Here is a 21663-nt window from a genome sequence, read left to right as displayed (position 1 = left end):
TGTCAATATGCCTATACTTTGCCCACTCTCCACAATATTTCAGTCATCGAGGGATCTACAGACTTGGATCTAACACTTAGACCTATAATCCCATTAGATGGCCACCACTACTAATAGGGGCCTCTGGAATGTAACATGTTCCAGTGATATATAAAGAACTTTAAAGCAAGCATTGCAACAATATATACAAGAAACTACTACGAAGTAATCAAAAACTAACTTAATGACTTTCTTCCATTGCTTAACCCATTCTTCTTTACTTGTATCTTTAAAAAAAATAAATAAATAAAATTCAGTGTCTGTGTGCTCAACCCCACAACCGGATAAATCAGAGAAAGCAGACTTACTACAACATACATCTGTGAAATCAAAAAGCTAACTTTTGGTTTGAGATTTTTTTTTTTTTTTTTTTTTTTTTTTTAGTAAAACCCTGAAAATAATTTCATAATAGTGCAGAAGATGACTTTAGGTTTTATTTACAAACTGACTAGTTTTTTAACAAGTTAATTTCCAAAAGAAAAGTAGACCAAACTTAAACACACTTTATTTAAAAACAAGTCCCCTATTTCAGAACTTTTATGATGATTAATTTCAGAGGATAATAACCAAAAAAGGGGCTGCAAATTATTGCAAATTAGACAAAATATCTGGTTTTGAATTTACACTCTTTTCTCTCCAGTGAGACTAGCAAAGCTGATTAAATTTCAAAAGCTATTTTTAACTGTAATCTTTAGACTTTTTAAGAAAACAAACTTTATCTTTTTTAAATCTTTTTAATTTTGTGAAGTGATTTATTTTTTTCTTCATTAATATAGATGAGCAAAAACACTGGTTTTTTTTTTCCCCCTCTCTCTTTTTTGGTCTCAAGTGTTAGCATTGCTTTAAATTATAGCAGTATAGTAGGTAATTTAGAGTGTGAATAAACTTAAATTTGGATTAACAATAGCCTCTGTGTGCTATTTCAAGCAAAATTAGCATTCAGAACTATAATTGCCCGTCTCCACCAACAAATTAGAGTTAAAGACACAACTTACAGAGATTCACACCACGTTTCTTTTAAAGTTCTGTAATGATCAGTATACCAAAAATTTTGATGTTAAACAAGTTTTCAGAAACGTACCTCTACGCTGGGTTATACCTACACACTTTTTCATTGGTAGTTCTCAATTCTAACCTCTTTAGAACTCTATGATTTATCTCAATAGCCTGTAATCCATGACACAGAATTGTTTTTCACCTCATCTACTGCCTAACGTAGAGAGCTATTATCTGTGTGTACTTGGCAGAAAAAGAGTTTAGTATCTGAAAAGCTTTAAAGAAGAAATACTTTTACTACTGAATTTCAAATCACACACACAAAATAGGTGAGAAATTCTTTTATCATATTTAGAATCAAAATATCCCTTAAAATATTTACATTTTACAGTAAAAAGGATAGCAAAACACAAGATCATGTACAAGCTTAAGTATTCAAGTTTCCAAAGAGCCAAAAATGAAAAGGAAAAAAATGGCCTACCACAAAGTTGTAGTATATGGTAATAAATGCCTTCAATGAGTGCAGATTAAAGCAATAAATGTATTCCTTGGGCGTCTGATTCTTAGTCAAAAACTGCTCAACTAAATGATTAATATAATCTGATTATGAAGTTGCTTGGCTTTCTGTTGCTCCTCTACAGTTTCTTTAAAAACAGTGCAATTTAAAACAAACTTACAGAGCACACATTACTCTCAAATTAGTCATTATATAAAGGACATTCACTAGAGGCAGTAAATATATTCCATAGTTAACCATATTTACCAAGTAAGGAATAAAACTAAAATTTCTAAGCCTTTATTGCATATTAATAAAACAAATCTTTGAATATACAGCAATGTAAAACTTTTAAAAATATTAAATTCCTAGAACTAGGGACAGTTGGTATGAAGAAAGGATGATGGGCACCGGCACAGAGAGCACTCTGCACCAACACACAGATTTCATTGTTCTGCAAACCACCAGTATTAAAAATTTAAAAGATGGCACAATCCTAGCAGGCAATCATAAAGTTTTTAAGATACAACATTTCAGTTATTTAAATGTAATCTTGAAGCAGCCTGCAAATTTTACCTTTTGCTTTTAGCTCTGTCAGTGTGGTCCCTATCTTTATGGTACCTATCTCTGTCCTTTTCTCCTTCTCTATGTTTATTTTTCTCTCGTTCTTTGTCCTTTTCATGGTCTTCACTTTTAGGTTTCTCTGGTTTCTTGTCTACATTCCTACTATCCCGGCTTGCTTTTCCATCTGCTCCTCGATCACCATGTGATAACCGTGCCCTCTCTTTATCTTTGTGCCCTTCCTCCCTGCTTTTTCTGTCTCTGTCCTTGTCTTGGGTTCTGTCTCTGCGTCTATGCCTTTCAGAGTCTTGCTCCCATTCTTTTTCATGTCGCTCTCTTTTCAAATGGTGTGAATCACTATAAAATCTCTGTCGATCTCCTTTACCCCTATTAAATGGCCTATCCAGTTGCTGTTGATCTGGCCTACCCCAAGGGTCACTATGGCGCCTTTCTGGTCTTCTAATGTCTTTAACCTGGTAAAAATTTTGTGGACCTATATACCTTGATGTTTGTGAAAGGGGACCCATCATACGTTGTGGCTGGCCTGTCAGATGAACAACAGGTGGCCAGGGAACCATGGGATTTTGAGCAAAGCCAAACCCTGGAGGGGGAAGTAAAGGGGGTGGTAAATGTGGTGGAAATCCAAACATGCTTTGTGGGGGAAAATTAGGAGGCCCCGGAAATGGAAATCCAGGGGGGCTAGACTTGAGATGCTGAAGGTTGGGCTGCTGTGGCCTCATGGGTGAAAAGTTTGCACTTGTTCTGGGGCTGGTGCTTCTGGAAGTAAAGTTGATGCTTTTAGAAGGAAATTCTGATTGACAAGTGTTTCCAACTTCAAAATGAGATGATGCTGCTGTTGATCCTCTTCGAAATGGGTGCACAGTTTCAATATTTTGCATTAAAATATCTTCCTGTAAGGGCTTTGCTTGTTCTGTTGGAGAAGTGTGTGTGTTTTCTACTGACGGTGAGTTTTGTGCAACCCCTGAATTATCACCCTGCTGAACACAAGAGTTTTTCTCCACAGAAGACAACTTTTCCTCTACATTGCTTTGTTCTGTTAAGTGCTCCTTGTGTGACAGACCAGGCAGGGTGTGTTTCTCTCCATTCCGGCAATTATCTCCATCTTTGCTTTCTGAAGCAGTTACGTGCTGACTTCGCCCTGCTGCTTGTCTAGGATCCCGTTTCAGGTTGATAAACTGTGGGGATCTTGTTGTATTAGCAACAGGGTTTTCACTGCAGCTGACATTACTGTCTATGTTTCCTTTTCCTACATTAGACCTGCCTGGAGAACTAGTATTTGAAGTCCGATTATCTTGCAAATTATTCTCTTGATCTTGCAGCAGCTGTCTTTTTAATGTTCTCTCTTTATTCTCCACAGTTTCTTCCTGTTTTGACTGAATTGATAAATTTGTTAAGAATGCTTCTGTAGAAACATCTGGTGGCTTACCTCTGAGGCTAAGACTTGTCAAAGGTCCAGGAGAAATGGAAGAAGACCCCATTACTGATGTTTCTTCTCCTACTAATACTGAATTACCTGTAGATTCTGAAAGATCATCTGCTTTAACCTTTACCTCCTTGGCATCACCATCAGTTGCTTCCACTTTATCTATTTTCTCTGCTTTGGGGTCAGCCTGCTCATTTATAAACGGAATTTCTTTGAGTGTGTTCTGTTCTATCACTGATTGAGTCTGTTCATATACCTGACCAGTAGTGCCCAAAAGGCTCTGAAGTATATCGTCCACAGGAAGAGGTTTATTTGCTAATTCCAGAGTAGAAGGCTGATTTTCCCAGCCAATCAATACCCCAGGAAGGAATCTTAGAGGTTTTGGTGGCTCCTGTTTGGTGACTTCCACTAAAGGTTCAATTACTGTCGGAAGGTCTTCCTGAAGAGTTTGCTGAGGCTTATTTCTCTGCTTATGCAATACAGTTGTAAAAGAATTAAAAAAGTCATTTTCTTCCTCTGGTGTTTCTTCTGTGGAAACATCTATTTTACTTTTTTTATCAGGTGGCAAAGCCACTGGTACACTTTCAGAAGTCTCAGCCGTATGACTAGTACTAGCAGTGGCACTATGTTGCCGCTTCAGTTTCTGACGGATAATTAAGCCCAACAATAGATTAGGTCTATGCAGTTCAAGCCCTGTGTGAAATAGAAAACACCAATTAATAGTCACTTTCAGAGCACCTGGGTGGCTCACTCGGTTAAGCCTTCGGCTCATGTCATGATCCCAGGGTCCTGGGATTGAGCTCCATGCTGGGCTCCCTCCTAGGCTGGGAGACTGCCTCTCCCTCTCCCTGCCACACCCCTTCCCTGTCCACCCTGCTTTTGTGTGCGTGCACACCATGTTAACTAAATATTTTTAAAAATTTAAAAAAAATAAATTTTAAAAGTCATTTTCAACCATTAATAATGGTACATTTTAGCATCGAGCTTATTACAGCCTATTGCATAAGGCTCGCCCCTGTCAAGTCAGCTCTAGAGGGCTGGAACCTGAGAAAGAAAGCAGAGTCCATTTTGTTGCTCTGGTCTCACCTCCCACTTTATTTTATTCATACTCTATTACTAAAATGTGTACCTACCAGGTCCATCAAAAGGCACAAGAGGGTGTGGAATTTTATCTGCAGCACCCAAAGGGATAAGGTACATATCTTTAACCTGCTTCATGTTGTTCGCAGCTACTCCATAGCGCTTTCTGCTACTGAAGTATGCAAACAGCAAAGTATAAGAAATTTGATCTTCTTCAGTTACAGGTGTGAAGCGAACCACACAAATTTCCTATTCAAGAAAATAATAAATGATTACTGAAAACAATAACCTGAAGAACAGCAAATATCATTTCCCAATTAGTAATAGTCTAGTAAACTGTATAATGTTGATTACCAAATAACACGATTTTACCAACTTAAATGCAGATAAAAAGAGTAAAGAGAAGCAACTCTTGGGAAAAGATCTTTGTTGATCCACATCATTTGTTTCATCTGAAGGTGTCCCATAAGACACTGAGTCCCAAGGTAATTAATTTGCTCAAGGTGACACAATTTTCAGTGATAGAACATATTTAAACCCAAGTCTTTCAGTATCTACACTATCTCCTCATTTATGTTTTTATATTTATATGTTACAACCTTCACAAAGGGCTGCCCGTGTTTTCAACATACTGAAAATTAGTATCACTTACCACCACCATCCTGCCATGTACACAAAAACACTCAAATCCACTGAGAATCCCACTTACAGGGACTGGATTTAGAAATAAAAGAGGCTGGGTGACAGAACTCAAATACGCAAAGGCCATAAATTTTGTTGACTCATTTGGCTTACTTGGGAACTTATCTGTGTGCCTCTAAGTTCTAGATTTTGTTTCATGAAGATTTTGTTCATGAAGGAGAGAACCAGAAGTGCTACAAAGCCTAAACTGATTCAAGTTCCTAAAGGAAACGTGCAAATGAGCTAAACTACAGCTCTGTCTCTTATAAAAGGTCATCTAAACTGTCTTTTAGAGGTACCAACTATTATAGTGTTTCAATCAGTTCAGGAAGGAGGCGTACTATAAAATGCTAGGCAGAAATATATGGGTAGATCAAGAGCGATTCCCAAAACAGCCAAGGGTAACACCTTGCGAATGCTTTCCCATGACTTTTACTATCATGAGAAAGTAATGGCAAATAAATATTATAACACTTTAATAGTGCTTCAAAGTTTATTTGTATTCTAACACTGTATCAAATTAAATTCTAAAATCAGTTATTGAAAAATATATACTCTTTTTAGCTTGAGATCATCCCTTTTGAATTATTTCTAATCTTACTAAACATATTTAATATTAAGAAAAAGATAAAAATTAATGTTCCCTTATTTAATTTTTTGAATGTCTGTAATATGCTAATAACTATCATCCATGGAGGGAAAAAGAATTTCTTTTAACATAAATTTTTCTGTGTACTACTATTCTACAAGTTCAAGAAATGATTAAAAAATAGAAAAGAAAAAAAATATTGTGATAGAGGCTACTAATTATCACCAACTATCTATTCTCTGTTTCCTCCTATCACGAAAAGATGACTTTTAGCTGGGCAACTAAAAGACACAACATGTCCAGAGATTACATTTCCCTGCCTCCTAAGCAGCTTACGTAAAGTTACGTTACTAATAAGTTCTTGCCCATGGAATTTAGAGGAAGTGAAATGGTAACAAGAATTTCCAGGTCGTGCTTTTAAAACAACTAGACAGGCATTCTTCATTCTTCCACTTGAGGTTGATTAAGTCAGCTTTGACCATGTTTGACCAATAAGGGTAACACTCTTGGAAACAGCCAAGCAATAAGAGACTGGTCCGCAAATGATCCTATAGAACCAGAGCCTGGAACTACTCTGAACCACTGACCTATTAAAAAATAAACTTCTGGGACACCTGAGTGGCTCAGTGGGTTAAGCCTCTGCCTTCAGCTCAGGTCATGATCTCAGGGTCCTGGGACTGAGCCCTGCATCGGGCTCTCTGCTCATAAGGAAGCCTGCTTCCTCCCCCCGCCCCCCACCTCACTGTCTGACTCTCTGCCTACTTGTGATCTCTCTCTCTCTCTCTCTCTCTCTGTGTCAAATAAATAAAATCTTTAAATAAATAAATAAATAATAAATAATTCTTTGAGCCACTATACTTTTAGGGTCTCTCTTTGCAGCAACTTAGTCTACACCCTAAGTAAACAAATGTCTATAATCAAAGCAAGGAAAAATTCGAGGAGGAATCTCAATACTTAATTCTAAAACCTTTCCTCCAGAACACTGACAAAGATATCACTAAGAAAGCATACCAGAAAGGAAGAAAAACCCACAAAAGGAATGCTGGGCTGTTTTGAGCCTTAGCAAATGGGTTTAGTTCAGTTATGTTAGGTGTAATATGTAGATTTAGAATTTGTATTGGCTCCTCTCCCCAGGGTACCCTGCATAAAGAACTCTCAGTGATTTACTTTTCAAATATTCTCTCATGCTAGTATAACTTAAGACATTTTCCTTACCTTGGTTCCTGATGCTTTAATTTTTTCAACATAATCCCAAACTGTCTGAGGTGATATCCTGCCACCTACTTGAATACTATCTGGTAGATCCTACAGTAAAAAAATGAAGTTAAGCAACATATACAGAACATAAGAGTCATCATTCATTTAAATTTAGCTCTAAGACTAATTTGAAATGGTAATAAAAAACAATAAAAAAATTTGTATCACAGAACATAAAGTACAGGGGTAGCAATCAGGCTTTACCTCAAATGTCAATTCCAAATAACTAAAGTGGGTACCCAAGATACCACCGAGATTGAATCTGAGGTCATGTCAGTTCTCAGCAGGGAAGACAGGTACCACAATGGGGTAGTGGCAAGCATATGACAAACTGACAATCCAGAAAGAATACAACAGATATCAGAATATTAGAGATATTGTTTTTCTTCTCAAACCTCCTCCTATCCTGCCCCCTCTTCTTGGTGATAATGGGCAAGGACATCATTTAATCATTAACAGCTGGATTTCAGAAGTTATTAAATTTAATTATAGAGCATATTTTTACACAGTAGAGAATAACACTAATAATGCAAATTTATTTTTTAAACGGTAGAATCTTTCTGAAAATAGATGACTATACATAAAAATCAATTAACTGTGTAATTGAAAATATTTTAAACTAATCAGTAAATTTCTATTTTTCTAAGAAGCTGAGAAAATTCATAAAAAGCACAATTAATTGATAATAAATTCAATTACATTTATTTAAGTTATTAATTGCTTTAAATATTTATTTGGGATTTTAGTCCTAAACTAAAAATAAGCAGAAAGCAGAGGTAGAATTCGGGAAAGCAACCACATAGAAACTGGCTCAGAAAGGTGAACAGTTTTGTTTAAAATCAAATTCCATTGTTTAGGACTTCTTTTTCTTCTTTTTAAAAGGATTTTATTTATTTATTTGACAAAGAGAAACACAGCGAGAGAAGGAACACAAGCAGGGGGAGTGAGAGAGGGAGAAGCAGGTTGCCCCCTAAGAGGGAGCTTGATACAGGGCTTGATCCCTGGACCTGATCATGACCTGAGCTGAAGGCAGATGCCTCAAAACTGAGCCACCCACTTGCACAAAGACATTTCTAAATAGATTTGCTCAAAAAGAAGAACACAGGTCCATTTAATTTTCCTCTTATAAAAATCAACTGTTTCTAAAATACTACTTGCCAAGCAAACTATACATAAAAGTAATAAATTAGGTTGTTTAATAAAACATAATCTAAACAAATAAGCCGGTCAGCATTAGCTAAGCCACATTACATGTAAACTAATTTCAGCCTAGGGGCACCTGGGTGGCTCAATTCCTTGTTTGGCTCAAGTCATGATCTCAGTGTCCTGGGATGGAGTCTGTGCTCAAGGGGAGTCTGCTTCTCCCTCTCCCTCTGTCACTCTTCCTGCTTGTGCTTTCTCTCGCTAATAAATACTTATATATTAATTATTTTTTAAATTTAAAAATGTACTTTCTCTAATAAATAATAATTTATTAAATAAATATTAAAAAATAAAAAATTTTAAGGGCGCCTGGGTAGCTCAGTGGGTTAAGCCGCTGCCTTTGGCTCAGGTCATGATCTAAGGGTCCTGGAATCGAGGCCCGCATCGGGCTCTCTGCTCAGCGGGGAGCCTGCTTCCTCCTCTCTCTCTGCCTGCCTCTCTGCCTGCTTGTGATCTCTGTCTGTCAAATAAATAAAATCTTTAAAAATAAATAAATAAATAAATAATTTTAAAAAAATAAAAAATTTTAAAAAACTAATTTCAGCCTAATACAAAGAAAAGTAAAGTTTATGTCAGTCTTAAAAAACAAAAACAGGTATATAATACAATTTAGGCTTTTGGAAAAAAGATTTTTTTTTTGTTTAAATTTTTGCTTTCATGGTCAGCAGACTGAGAATGAATGGGAAAAGTTAATGTTAGATATGAACATAAAGAAAATATAACCTCAGCAAAAATATAGTACACATGACTTATTTTCCTTCTGCATAAACACAGAAAAATACTTTCTTCAAAATAGTTAAAAAATGTTGTATTTTTCTAATTTATCATAATATAATAGTCCAACTGTTTATTTTCCATAAATATTATGTAACAGTTCCTTCCTATTCCTTCAGGTATAAACCCAGGGTACCTGCAGGATCTAGTCATTGGTCTCATGAGACTGTCAACTTGCTATAATATTTCAACTATAACCTGTATATCATTCACAGAAAGAGACAGTAAGAACTATAGTCATGCAGTTAGGGAAACATAAGCAACAGGAGAAGAACTACCCACAAGAAAAAATCTTCCTGACAGGCTAACACTCAAGACCATATTAAGTAGGTCAATATTTTATCAAATCTATATTTAAAGAAAAACTCAAGTAATCCAAGTAGACATGTAGCTCATTAGTTTTTAATTCTTTTACAAAGGAAAGCACATTTTAGAGTACAGGGCATGTGGGTTTAAAACTTTCATAGTTATCCACAGTTCATAAACTCTATCTATGAACTCACAGTTCCATTAATTAAACGGTTTAAGAATCACTGTCATCTATTAACAATATTTTTCTTATGAATGAAAATAAATTTATCATTTAGTATCTTTATTATTTGTAGTAACATTTTCTCTCCTACTGCTTTTAGAAACACATACATCAGTCCGAGCAGAAAAGTTCACAGTACCTCTGTCAAATACTCGGGGGAACCAGACACTGGGTAGGCTTTGGTAACAAATTTTGCCACAGAAGGCATGTTGATAAAACCTTTCCAGATGAAGTTCAATCGAGCCAGGAAGGTAGACTCAACTTCAACAGTTCCAGGCATCTCTGGACTAAAACATGACATTAAAAAATTTCAGCCTTAAAGATCTGCTCATGAATAAATCCATTTTCTACTAAGTCATCAATTATTTCTATTTTAGCATGTCAAGAAAGCCAAAATATGTAAGACTATTTGATTAAAGAGTTTAGATTTTCACTTTTTATAAAAAATTACATTCATATTTACCTTACATGGTTGCATTTTCAAAATCATCCTTCACGGGCTGGCTTAGATGAAGGTACAGAGAAGTACAAGCAACTTTTCTTAAATTGCTATCTCCTGCCTCTTGGGACCAACATTAATTAAACAGAATTTAATGTCAAGTCCCCACATACAGACTCAAATCTCTAAATTAATTTTAGGTCTTATTCTTTTATCTCAATTAGTTTACTGTTTAAGAAGGTGTACTTACTATCTCAAAAGAAATATTCCTAAGAAATAAGTTACCTTTTTATTTTTGAAGACCTCCAAGTATAATCTGGCAAAGATCTATAATGATGATTATAGAAATTATGGCTAAGAGAAAATTACCGTGGAGCGGGAGAGAATGTTGACTTGGGAGACTCTTGTTTCTCTTCTTCAAAGAATTCAGAAGCCAAAATATTCGAGGTTGAAGACAATGCATCTGCTATACTTTCTGCTTCATTATCTGAATGTTTACGAGATACTCCAACAACAACTTTAACTTTTTTTGGAGAAAGATCATCTACAGGTGGTGCCATTCGACCTAACACAAGACGAAACAAAAAGAAACCAAATTTGTAAATTGAAATTTCTATAACATCATCCATTTTGCTTCTAACGTTACTGTTTTTCTGACTGAATTGTTGCATAACCTTAAGATTTCCTGGGGTAATTTTTAACTATCATCTTTCAAACTGCATTGTAGTACACCTCTCTAATTGATGTGAAAATTAAGATGTTAAGTAACTTAAATAAGCTGAAATGGAAAACTTTATAACTAAAACCTAAAGTCAGTTTCTTGATTCCTTAGTAATTTTTAACTAAACTATATTAAATTCCAAGTCTTGAGAAGTAAGAACTGAATAAAACCACTCTGTATCCTACTTTGTGTTACATATAGCAGCAGCTCATGACATACATGCATACTGCAGTGCTTACTAAACATGTTACTAAACATGAAAAATATTAGTAAAGTTTAAAAATGACATTGGTTTTAGGCTACAGAATTAAGAAGGAAAAGAAATCAAACTTGCTGAAAATAGGTTAGGTCTAGTAGTGTTTAACAAGTATTTTTGTGTGCTACCATTAAATTTACTGAAATATTACCACAGAAATGATTAAAATTAATAGAAATAACTAAGAATATTTTTAAAGACATAACTAAATGGGTGTACTTAAAAATACTACTACACCATGGATGATTTTCTTTAAGAATAACGAAGTCTAAAAATATTCTGCCCTTTAAGTCTTTACCACTGTACAGATTATAAAATATGTTAACACAATTTTGAGAAAGTAGGATTACTTTTATTACAGGAAAATTACTTAATTTGTGATACATTTCATCTAGCCTCTGATCCAATGATGGAGGACAGCAAATAGATTAACCTAAGAATTTTTCATGCTACCGAATAAGGTACGTATCATTCCTTAGCATACAACAATAAAAAAAAATAAATAAAAATTGAGAGCCACATCTCCAGAGTTTACAAAACTCTTGATACTCTAATTTTTAACAATAAACTGAATATAATTTAAATTCTTTATCACATCCCCATTTTTTATGCCCTAAATGTAGTCAACCTCCAAAACCTACTGATAATACCTAATGTGAGTATCTCAAAAGCCTCCACTTACTTCTATCTCCAATGATCACTCTAATCAAAACTATCTTCATCTCCCACTTGGACTAGCACAAAGGGTTCCTATGGAGTTTCTCTCCTTCCTCTCCTGGCTTCTCCCACTGTAATTCTTCTCAAAGTCAGAAATATCTTCATAAAATACCAATCTGATCACCTCATTCCCTTGCTGTAAAACCCCTTAGTCACTGTCCACTGCTCTTAGATAAAAGACCAAAATCTTCAATGCAGCTACAAAAGATTTTCAGCATTTCTGATCATGATCTGGTAAAGTTGTATTTTATCTCATGATCCATTACTTAAATACACACACTCACATGTATCTCTGTGGGTTTGTGTGTGCATGTGTATGTATATGTGTGTATATGTATTTTCATGATAAAAGTAACTGGAACTAAAGTCTCATACAATGGTACTCATCTTTATAAGTGCAGTTCACTGTGGTACTTTCTATTTTGTTTTTGAAATGCTAGTTAACTACTTACTAAATTGATTTCACTACTACGAAGAAGTCACAACTGAACTCTGAAAGGCAAAAAGGTATTACAAACAAGATGTGATCTCCAAATCTCTCTTCAAACAACTCATATCCCTCTCTTCTCTTCTCGAATTCACTTCAAAGCTCATGCCATTCCCAGTATTCAGAATGATGTTCCCCTGTCTTTTCAACCTTCATGACGCAGCTTAAATGTAGATTCCTCGGCCTAGTCTCCCCAGTGCCCCAGTCTAGACTGGATCTTGTTAGCTAAATACATTTGTAAATACTTCTGTAACCCAAATCATCACCTGCCTGTCTTTCTCACTAGGCTACAGTTTCTCTTAAAGCCTGGATAAGATCTGACTTTTTCACCACTATATTCCCTGCACCATAAAGTGCTCAGCAAGAACTCAATATTTATTGAATGAATGACCAAATAGAAGAATACTAGAGAAAAGGTATTTTGGGATTTGTTCCATTTTTTTATAGATGATAATAAGACATGAATGCTATTTTATTCCTTCACTTAATAAATGACAGTACCATCATGAATGCCCAACATTTCTGATGCCTACTCTAATGCTTAAATTTTAGTCTTTTGCCCCAAGGTTGTTAAGATCAAATCTTACATAGTACAATTAATTCTAGATCATCAAGTATACCACAGTATCAATCTATACCTCAACTCTGAAGACCACTCACTCAAAAACCGTGCTACTCCTCAATGAGAGTGAGCAGATACTTCATCCCCAATTAACAGAAAACAAAAGTCTATTTAAATTACAAATACAAGTATCTCTCTTCCAAAACAAAAGCAACATTTCAGAACGAAAAATTTCCAATTACCTATGCAAATTTTACAGTTAAGATCAAAAAGATGTTGTCTGTGCTGACTAGTGGTATCTTTGGACATAGAATCAATCTCTTCTTTTTGTTTTTCAGCTCCTTCCGCCTTTTCCAAGGACTTGTTAGCTGTAGGTTCCTTAAAAAAAAAAAAAAAAAGGTAAAATGTTTCAGCAAATTTGGCCCTAATTATTAAAATCAACTTCTATTTCATACTGATTTTTTCTAAAATGAAAACTGTTCTATTCATATGTTTTCCAATATATTTTTTAAAAGATTTTATTTATTTATTTATTTAAAGCAAGCAAGCAAACAGGGGGAAAGTGAGGGAGAGGAGAAGAGAGAATCTCAAGCTGACTCTACACTGAGCACAGAGCCTGATGCAACACTCAATTTCACAACCCTGAGACCACCTGAGCAAATCAGAGTTAGCTGCTTAACCAATGCAACACCCACGTGCCCCACCATCACTGTTTTTAAAAAATAAATGCTAGGTATTAATTATTACTTAAAGTAGAGCAAAACCTCAGACATTCCTCATTCTTTAAGGCCTCTAACAAGATTCTGTATTATTTCCTCACTGATATTTGAAAATCAGAAAAGCTGTACCAAGCTCTCACACCAGTCTACCTAAGAAGCACTTACTTAGGCCTACTAAAGAATTCACCAAGCCACAGAGACCCCAGGAATCTACATTTTAACAAATGTTTAACAGGTGCTTGTGATGCACGTAGTCTGCACACTACATCCAGAGAAAGAGTATTGTTAAACACTCTCAAAAAACCATGGGACCAATAAAATGAACTTTGAAACATATACATTTTTTTTTTAAAATTCTTCTTTCACCTTTAAGAACATTTTCGACAAATCAACCTTTCCTTAATCTTCATGTTTTGAGCACTGCAGAACATGGCATTTTTATTATTTTTACCTGAATCTCCATGGCAGCTTCCTGTTCTTTCATTGGGGCATCACTCTCAATTTCAATTTCACCTTTATGAGTTATTTTTGTGATCGGTCGTCTTTCCACTTCTCTCTGCTCTTTCTCTATCATTTCTATGGTCTAAATGAAATATTTTAAAGAAACACTTCACAACTAAAATATACATATTTCCAAATGTACAGCTTTAAACAATAAGAGCTTATCTAAAAATGAAAACATCACAGATAATTTTTAAATTTTTTTTTAAAAGATTTTATTTATTTATTTGACAGACAGATCACAAGTAGGCAGAGAGGCAGGCAGAGAGAGAGAGGAGGAAGCAGGCTCCCTGCTGAGCAGAGAGCCTGATACGCGACTCGATCCCAGGACCCTGAGATCATGACCCGAGCCGAAGGAAGAGGCTTTAACACACTGAGCCACCCAGGTGCCCCGATTTTTAATTTTCAGATGGTCTCTCAAACAGCAAACACATACTGAGTACTTACAAATGCCAGAGACTATTTTAAGTGCTGGGGTTATAAGTCTTGAGAAGTTCTATGTAAATTAATCAGAGGCAACTCAAGTGCAGTGTAATTTGCAAAGGGTTGAAACATGGTATTTATGGCTTTCTGATTTAGTTTTTTACCAGCTGCCGCCAGGGAAATGAGAATTATCTTCTTCAGATTCCTAACTTGATGTTCTTAACATCCCCCTCAAATAATGGAAGTTTATTCAAACACCAGAAATTATCAGGTAGACCCTCTCAGTTGTCTCTTAAGCATTACTTTGTGACAATGATAATTTAGTTGAACAATTGACAAAAAAAAAATATTAAGTGTAGCAAGAACTAGTGAAAAGTAGTGAGGAGTGCAATGGGTTAAGAAATGTAAGGATGGGTCTAGTCATTAAGCTTGCCTTTGTTAAGTGCAAATCATCCTTTAAAGAAAGAAATCAGATTAAGGCCTAAAGAAAGAACAACCTGGTTTCCAAAGCAAATGGTACTTGCAGCCACAGTTCCAAAGCAGAAGAGAGAGGCATATTTGGGATACGGAGGGAAGAAAGATGAGGTGATACTATTTTCACCATAAAAGGAAAAATCACACAGGGTGAAAGCAGAAGAAATATTTCAATATCAAATCAAGGCCTTGTACTTCAAATTAGTTTTGGCAAAAGACTTACATGAAGCTTAATGTCTGAGATGCAAGTATTATGGAAAAAAGAATCAGGTAAATAATGCAGAGTTCATATGAACTATTAGTAACCAGTATCTCCTAGAACAAAAAGCTAATATTCTAAGGCTGCTATAATCAAAATAGTAGGTAACGTGGTCATCTCACTGTCACAATAACCCTAAGCCACATAGTCACTTAATTTTTAAGATATTTCAAAGTTCAGAACCCCCAAATTAAAACTCGTGGCACTGGTTACTTTCAGAATTTTTTAGTTGTAAAAATGGACTATGGTACACATACTATTTAAGTTACATAACACCTCAGTTTAGCAGGTATTGAGCTATTTAAGCCCACAACATTTCTGTAGATATGAACATTCATACATGCCAATTTGGATCAGGTTTTATCAATAAACAAGGGAAAGAAACCCTTGTTTCTCTGAGCTTTTGGCATCTGAAACTTTTGAATTAATAAGGGATTACACACCTATAAAATTTTCATTCTGACTTAATCTAGTGCTACAAATTACCAATATTCATAACACCTTCAAATGCTATTTTTGAAAAGTACAGATGTGATTAAGATGTGCCTATTTTCCCATCTTTCTGATGTACAAGACAAAACAAAATACAAGTTTATTACGTAATCTGATAACTGGAAAAAAATGAGAAAAAAGCAGCAGAGATAAAGAAAAACAAGATTTAATTTAAGAACTCAGTTAATGGGATTTATGGAACAAGAAGTTTGTATTACTGTGCATTCTGTGTTAAATTACCTCTGTGTTTATTTCCCCTATGGCTGAAAAATATAGGTTCTGATATAGTCAAACCCATAGTCATAGATAATCTTACATGTCTGTTTTCTCTCCGTCTCCATGCAGCTAACTCTTTAGAAGCCAACTCTTCCGGACTCATTCTTATAAGATGATCAGGGGTTACTTCTCCTTTCAGTACTTTTTTAAATAAAATCTGGATATATTTAAAGATGAGAATTAAGAGGGAGAAAAAGATTTCTAAAATAAAGAAGACATATTGTATAAAAACTTGTAATAAAGAAAGATGTAATTTCAAAACTTGATTTACAAATGTTTAATGATTTATACATTATCTACCACAGAGAAATTTAATGACAGCCTTGTATTCTAGGAACTAAGGCAGCAAAATTTATCTTTCATATGAAAATCAACACATAGTGGAGAAGTGTGTATACTAGAACCATTACCTCTATCCAAAAATTCTATTGAGACGGTTACCCACTCCCCGCTTCCCCCAAAATCAACACCTCAGAATATTCCCAGTATTCTCAAGGAAACACACTGTCACAATAGCCAACCTAGAGTATAGCAATGTACTGCATAAAAAAACTTTACTGAATGTGTTGTCGTTCATATTTTTAAGATTTCATATCTTAGATCTTTTCATATCTTTGATTTCTAACCAGCTTAGAGAGGACTTCAGAGCAAAGAACCCACTGCACGAAAGAAACCTAAAGGAAATAAACGTTTACTTAACTGAAAAAAAAGCTTCCAGACTATATAATTCAAGAAGTATCTGACCCCCTGGACAATAATGACAGACTGTATAACCTAGATTTTTCTTAAGTAGCTGTTAGTATCACATTCTATCTATTGCAAATATCGTTACACAAATTGACAAACTGTTATCAATTATGTGAAAATCTTATAAAACTTAAGCAAATATACAAGGAGTTTGTATTTACACATACACAGCTTTTAAATATCCTCTGAGACCCAAACAAGAAATGCAGGAAACGATTAACAGTTCAAGTAATGTTCGCTTCCCTGCTAAAGGATATTTAGAATTAAAATCATATTTAAATTAACAAAATATTTTAAAATAGTATTCTTTTTTACCTAAGTGTAACTTATTTTCTTAAGGAGTGTTACTCCATTTTCGGATTTAAATCAGAAGTACCAATACAGTGTTTATTATGAATTTTGGTTTAACAGCAATTTTAAAGAATACATATGAATGAATTTTTTTTTAAAGATTTTATTTATTTATTTGACAGAGATCACAAGTAGGCAGAGAAGCAGGCAGAGAGAGAGAGGGAAGTAGGATCCCCGCTGAGCAGACAGCCTGACATGGGTCTCGATCCCAGGACGCTGGGATCATGAACTAAGCGGAAGGCAGAGGCTTTAACCCACTGAGCCACCCAGGCACCCCCATATGAATGAATTTTTAATAAATTGGATTAAATAAGGGACAAAAAGAAAAGTCCCATAAATCAGGTTAAGACAGACTTAGTATTTTACATTTTAATACGCTCATTATATAACACTAGCCACCACTACGCAGAATTCATAATCTCAGTTCTGTAGTGAAAGACTATTAAAATGACCATCTCAATTGAAGAAATAAATTATAGATCTACTGTATTATAATCTTAAATTCCAATGTATTCAGGAAAGCTGGAAGCATAAATATCTATAGACATGAACAAAATATACTTACATTGTTTTTAGGATCTTTCAGATTGAACATCAAACTTCTGTATTTATTCTTATATTTAGCATCTGTGTCCCGAAAAAAAGAGAAAAGCTCTTTTTCAATTTTTGTGGCAACTTTTGCTGCTTTTTCCTCTGGCACCTTCAAATTTGAGTCTGTAAGTCTTAAAATTAGAATAATTCAATTATTCTTCAAATACATGAAGCATATATTATTCAATCTTCTATATAATAATGTGTGTTACCTTTTCATAAGAATGTCTTTGAGAGAATGTCTGACACTTTGTCTGATCTGATCTGCAGAAGGCTTGGAAGTAGAAGTAGCAGGAGGATGCATATTAGGCATTCCCTTTTCAATTTTCTTCTTTTTTATTTCTTGCTTCTCATGAGCCCCTAATTTAAACAATAATCAAAACTCATTGTTTTTAAAAAGACATCTTCCTTTTTAATGCATAATATAAGTTTACAAACAAAACTGACTGATTAAAAATCACTATTTAGAAATAAGATCAGAACTCATATTCCGTACTGAAGTATTTGACTTTTAAATTCTAATCTGTGTATGGTGACAGATGTTAACTAGACTTACTGTGATCATTTCCCAATATATACAAACATCCAATCGTTGTCATACACCTGAAACTAACAATGTTATATACCAATTATACCTCAATTTAAAAAAGAGAAATTCTAATTTAAATGAATTTTAATGACAAATTAAGTGACTAAAAAATGGCCTAAAGCTATGAAACGCAAATGCACTTTTCCCATTTTATTTTTTTCCCATTTTTAAAAAGTTTTATTTATTGAAGTAATCTCTACACCCCACCTGGGGCTCCGACTTCACAATCCCAATATCAAGAATCACGTGTTCTTCTGAGTGGGCCAGCCAGGCACTACTCCCCCAACTCACCCTGCACTGACCCATCAATTCTTAAATCTATCATTTTTATAATTCATGTCCTCATTTTCCCACATAAGCAACTCTGATCAGACAGTACAACATTATTACCATACCCTTGCATACTAAACACTTTTATCCTCTCTCCTTTAAAACACCTGCATTTGCAAAACCACAAACCCAATAAAAGCCAACTTTATCCTTCACCCAAATAGCCTACAAACAGCTGAAGGCAACTGGAGAAAAATAAACACTGATGCTAACAGATCTCACTTTAAATTTATAATCACAAATCTGAGGTAGATAACAATCTGCTGTCCTAATCTTATTAAGTTTTCTTAGTAAATCTGCTCTTCCAGTCTCAAAACATCTATTTTATAATTTTTCTCCTTTCTTGTCAAACCAACAATACCTCCTTCCCCAACTTCAACCTCATTTGATTTTTTCACTTCATTATTTCACTAAGAAAACAAGAAAATGACAGCTATCATATCTTCCCATCACCAAATCTAGCCTACCTGCATCTATCTGCCCTCCTACCATATACAATCATCTTCCCTACTATTAAAATGGGTAAGCTGTCCTTGTTTATGAGCAACCCTTCTATGTAAATACCATCCCCTCTTGTTTTTTAATGGATTTTGAAGCCCTCAACTACATCACCAAATTCTCTCTATTGGATCATTCCCATAGTCTTCCAAACAGGCTATATCTCCCTTAAAAAATTCTGTACCTCACATATCCCTTTAACTACCACACCACTTCGGTTCCCTTTAAAAGCAAAATTCTTTAAAACAGTAATCAGGGGACGCCTGGGTGGCTCAGTTGGTTAAGCGGCTGCCTTCGGCTCAGGTCATGATCCCAGCGTCCTGGGATCGAGTCCCGCATCGGGCTCCTTGCCCCGCAGGGAGCCTGCCTCTCCCTCTGACTCTGCCTGCCACTCTGCCTGTGCGCGCGCTCTCTCTCTCTCTCTCTCTCTCTCTCTCTCTGACAAATAAATAAATAAATAAAATCTTAAAAAAAAAAAAAAAACAAAAAACAGTAATCAGTATCTCTGATTCCTCACTTTCCATTCCTCCAAAAACCACTAGAACTGGCTTTCATCCCCAGTGCTCCACCAAAACGATTCTAGTTAAGGTCACCAATGATTTCCATTTCACTAAATCACATACGATCTATGCTCCTTAATAGATGTCCAGACAACACTGAACACAACTGACCATTCCCTCCTTCTTGAAACTTCATCATGGTCCCTTAGTTCTCTTACCTCACAGACCAGCTTTTAGTCTCTTTTGTGGAACCTCTTGTCTTCTCAACTTCCAAATGCTGACATGACCCCCAAGTACTGTGCTTCTGCTTCTTCATTATCAAACTCTTTAATAGATGTTTCTAAGTACATGATTTTAAATAACTATGCACTGATAAATCTCTTGTTTATATACAACCCCTTGAAGTCTTCTCTAAGCTCTAGACTTATGTCAAACATCCTTACCTGGGTATCTTAAAGGCAACTCAAAGTTAAAACACCCACACATAATTTTTCAATTTTCCTCCCCTAATCTGTTTTTCTCAATAAATGGCACCAACATTTAGTTAATCCTCTGCTAAGACTTACCCACCTACCTATAACTAATCCAACAGCAAGTTCTGCCAATTCTACTATAAAACTTATCAGAATCTGACCATTTTTCATTCCTCCACTGTATCTCTGTTCCAAGCTAGCATCCTTTTTTCCCTAGGATACTGTTATAGACTCCTAACTACCCTCATTTTGTCCTATTCTCCTACAATCCAATTTTCACAGAAAAAAAGGAGTAAACCCATCATGCCCTTGGTATAAAATCCTCTGAAGTTTTTCCATTACATTCAGAATAAAATATAAACTCTATCAGGACCTCAAAGTTCCTACATAATTTTCTCTGAACTCATCTTGACCCTTATTCTATCCCATGTATTACCCTAACCATTCCACTGTGGCTCTTGTGCTCCTCAAATACCAAGCTTGTTTCTACCTTGAAACCTTTAGACTATACGCTACCCAGTCCTCCAAAAAAAAGTTCCTATCACTTTAAATTATACCTCACAAGTTACCCGCTGAATTCTATCTAAAACAAACTCTCACCACTCTCCTCAACTGTGACTCTTAACTCCACTTACTTTTATTCACGGTGCCTAAACGCTGTAAAAAATGGCACACCATTTTATTAGTCTACTTAATGTCTGTCTTCTACTAGTGTTTGAGTGCCATGAAGATGGGATCTTATTAAGTTCATTAGCCCTTCCCAGAATTTAGAGCAATAGTTATTAATTTCAAGAAAGATCACCTGAACTATTTTTATTGCCATCAAGTTATTAAAATGGTTAAATTTCCCTAAAATATACTAATTGATAGTGTATGAAATATAACTTTATTAGTACATAGGATTTTTATGAATCTTACTACCTGGTTTGGAACCTTTTTCTCCTGTGCAAATAACAGTTGTAGTCTCTTTTGGTATTTTTTCACTTTTTTCTTCTGAGGATCTCCGAGGTAAAACTGGTTGTCCCATCTTTCGAAGAGGAGCTAGCTGCCATTTTTTTATTTCACTATCTCTACAGTCTGATGAGTTTTTGCCTTCACCAGATTCCTTGGAAAAAATATTATTTAATTCATTAGAATGAAAACTACTAAAGCAAGGCTCAAGAGTATGTGGATGAAAAAGATTAAACCTAATTAGTATTATAATCTAGCAAGATAGCAAACATTATATTCTTTAGCCCAATAAATATTTAAGTTTTTTAAAAAAGATGTACAAAAATAACTCTCAATTAATAACAAAAAGGAGATTCATGCTCTCATTCAAAATCCATTTGTTAAGCACCTATTTTGCAGAACACATAACAGCCTATAAAGGAGAACTAAAAAACCTGGATACCATTTTCCCATTAATAATATTAGAAAAAAAAAATAGATAAAAGATAGTAAGAGTTGTTTTAGCTGGCTACAGACATGGAAAAAAGAGGGAGAGATTATGGAGAAACAGGTATCTATGTTTTTCACTATTTTCTAAAACAAATGAAATCATACCCACCTCTAAGTTTATCAATTAAATTCTCACTGTATCAACTGGCAGTTTTAACTTCTATAA

At 34.9% G+C, this 21663-nt stretch overlaps 1 protein-coding gene across 7 annotated transcripts in view; it reads right to left on the bottom strand.

The window, feature by feature from the left end:
* Positions 1 to 1361: 1361 nt before the first annotated feature.
* The window catches only part of PHF3 (PHD finger protein 3), an 86936-nt gene continuing 66634 nt past the window's right edge, over positions 1362 to 21663 (bottom strand). For all 7 annotated transcript variants that reach the window (XM_032340366.1, XM_032340368.1, XM_032340365.1 and 4 more), the window contains 11 exons: positions 20979 to 21162; positions 17880 to 18027; positions 17642 to 17798; positions 16019 to 16135; positions 14005 to 14136; positions 13077 to 13212; positions 10461 to 10656; positions 9792 to 9939; positions 7102 to 7191; positions 4670 to 4865; positions 1362 to 4229 (listed from right to left, as the gene is read on the bottom strand). In XM_032340366.1, coding sequence (XP_032196257.1) covers positions 2104 to 4229; positions 4670 to 4865; positions 7102 to 7191; positions 9792 to 9939; positions 10461 to 10656; positions 13077 to 13212; positions 14005 to 14136; positions 16019 to 16135; positions 17642 to 17798; positions 17880 to 18027; positions 20979 to 21162 — 3630 coding nt within the window. In that variant the 3' untranslated portion in view covers positions 1362 to 2103. The remainder of the gene's footprint in view (positions 4230 to 4669; positions 4866 to 7101; positions 7192 to 9791; positions 9940 to 10460; positions 10657 to 13076; positions 13213 to 14004; positions 14137 to 16018; positions 16136 to 17641; positions 17799 to 17879; positions 18028 to 20978; positions 21163 to 21663) is intronic.

The sequence above is a fragment of the Mustela erminea genome, chromosome 4, assembly GCF_009829155.1.
Source record: "Mustela erminea isolate mMusErm1 chromosome 4, mMusErm1.Pri, whole genome shotgun sequence".
Taxonomy (NCBI): domain Eukaryota; kingdom Metazoa; phylum Chordata; class Mammalia; order Carnivora; family Mustelidae; genus Mustela; species Mustela erminea.
The sequence above is the reverse complement of the archived record's forward strand: the minus strand, read 5'-3'. Positions and strand labels throughout refer to the sequence as shown.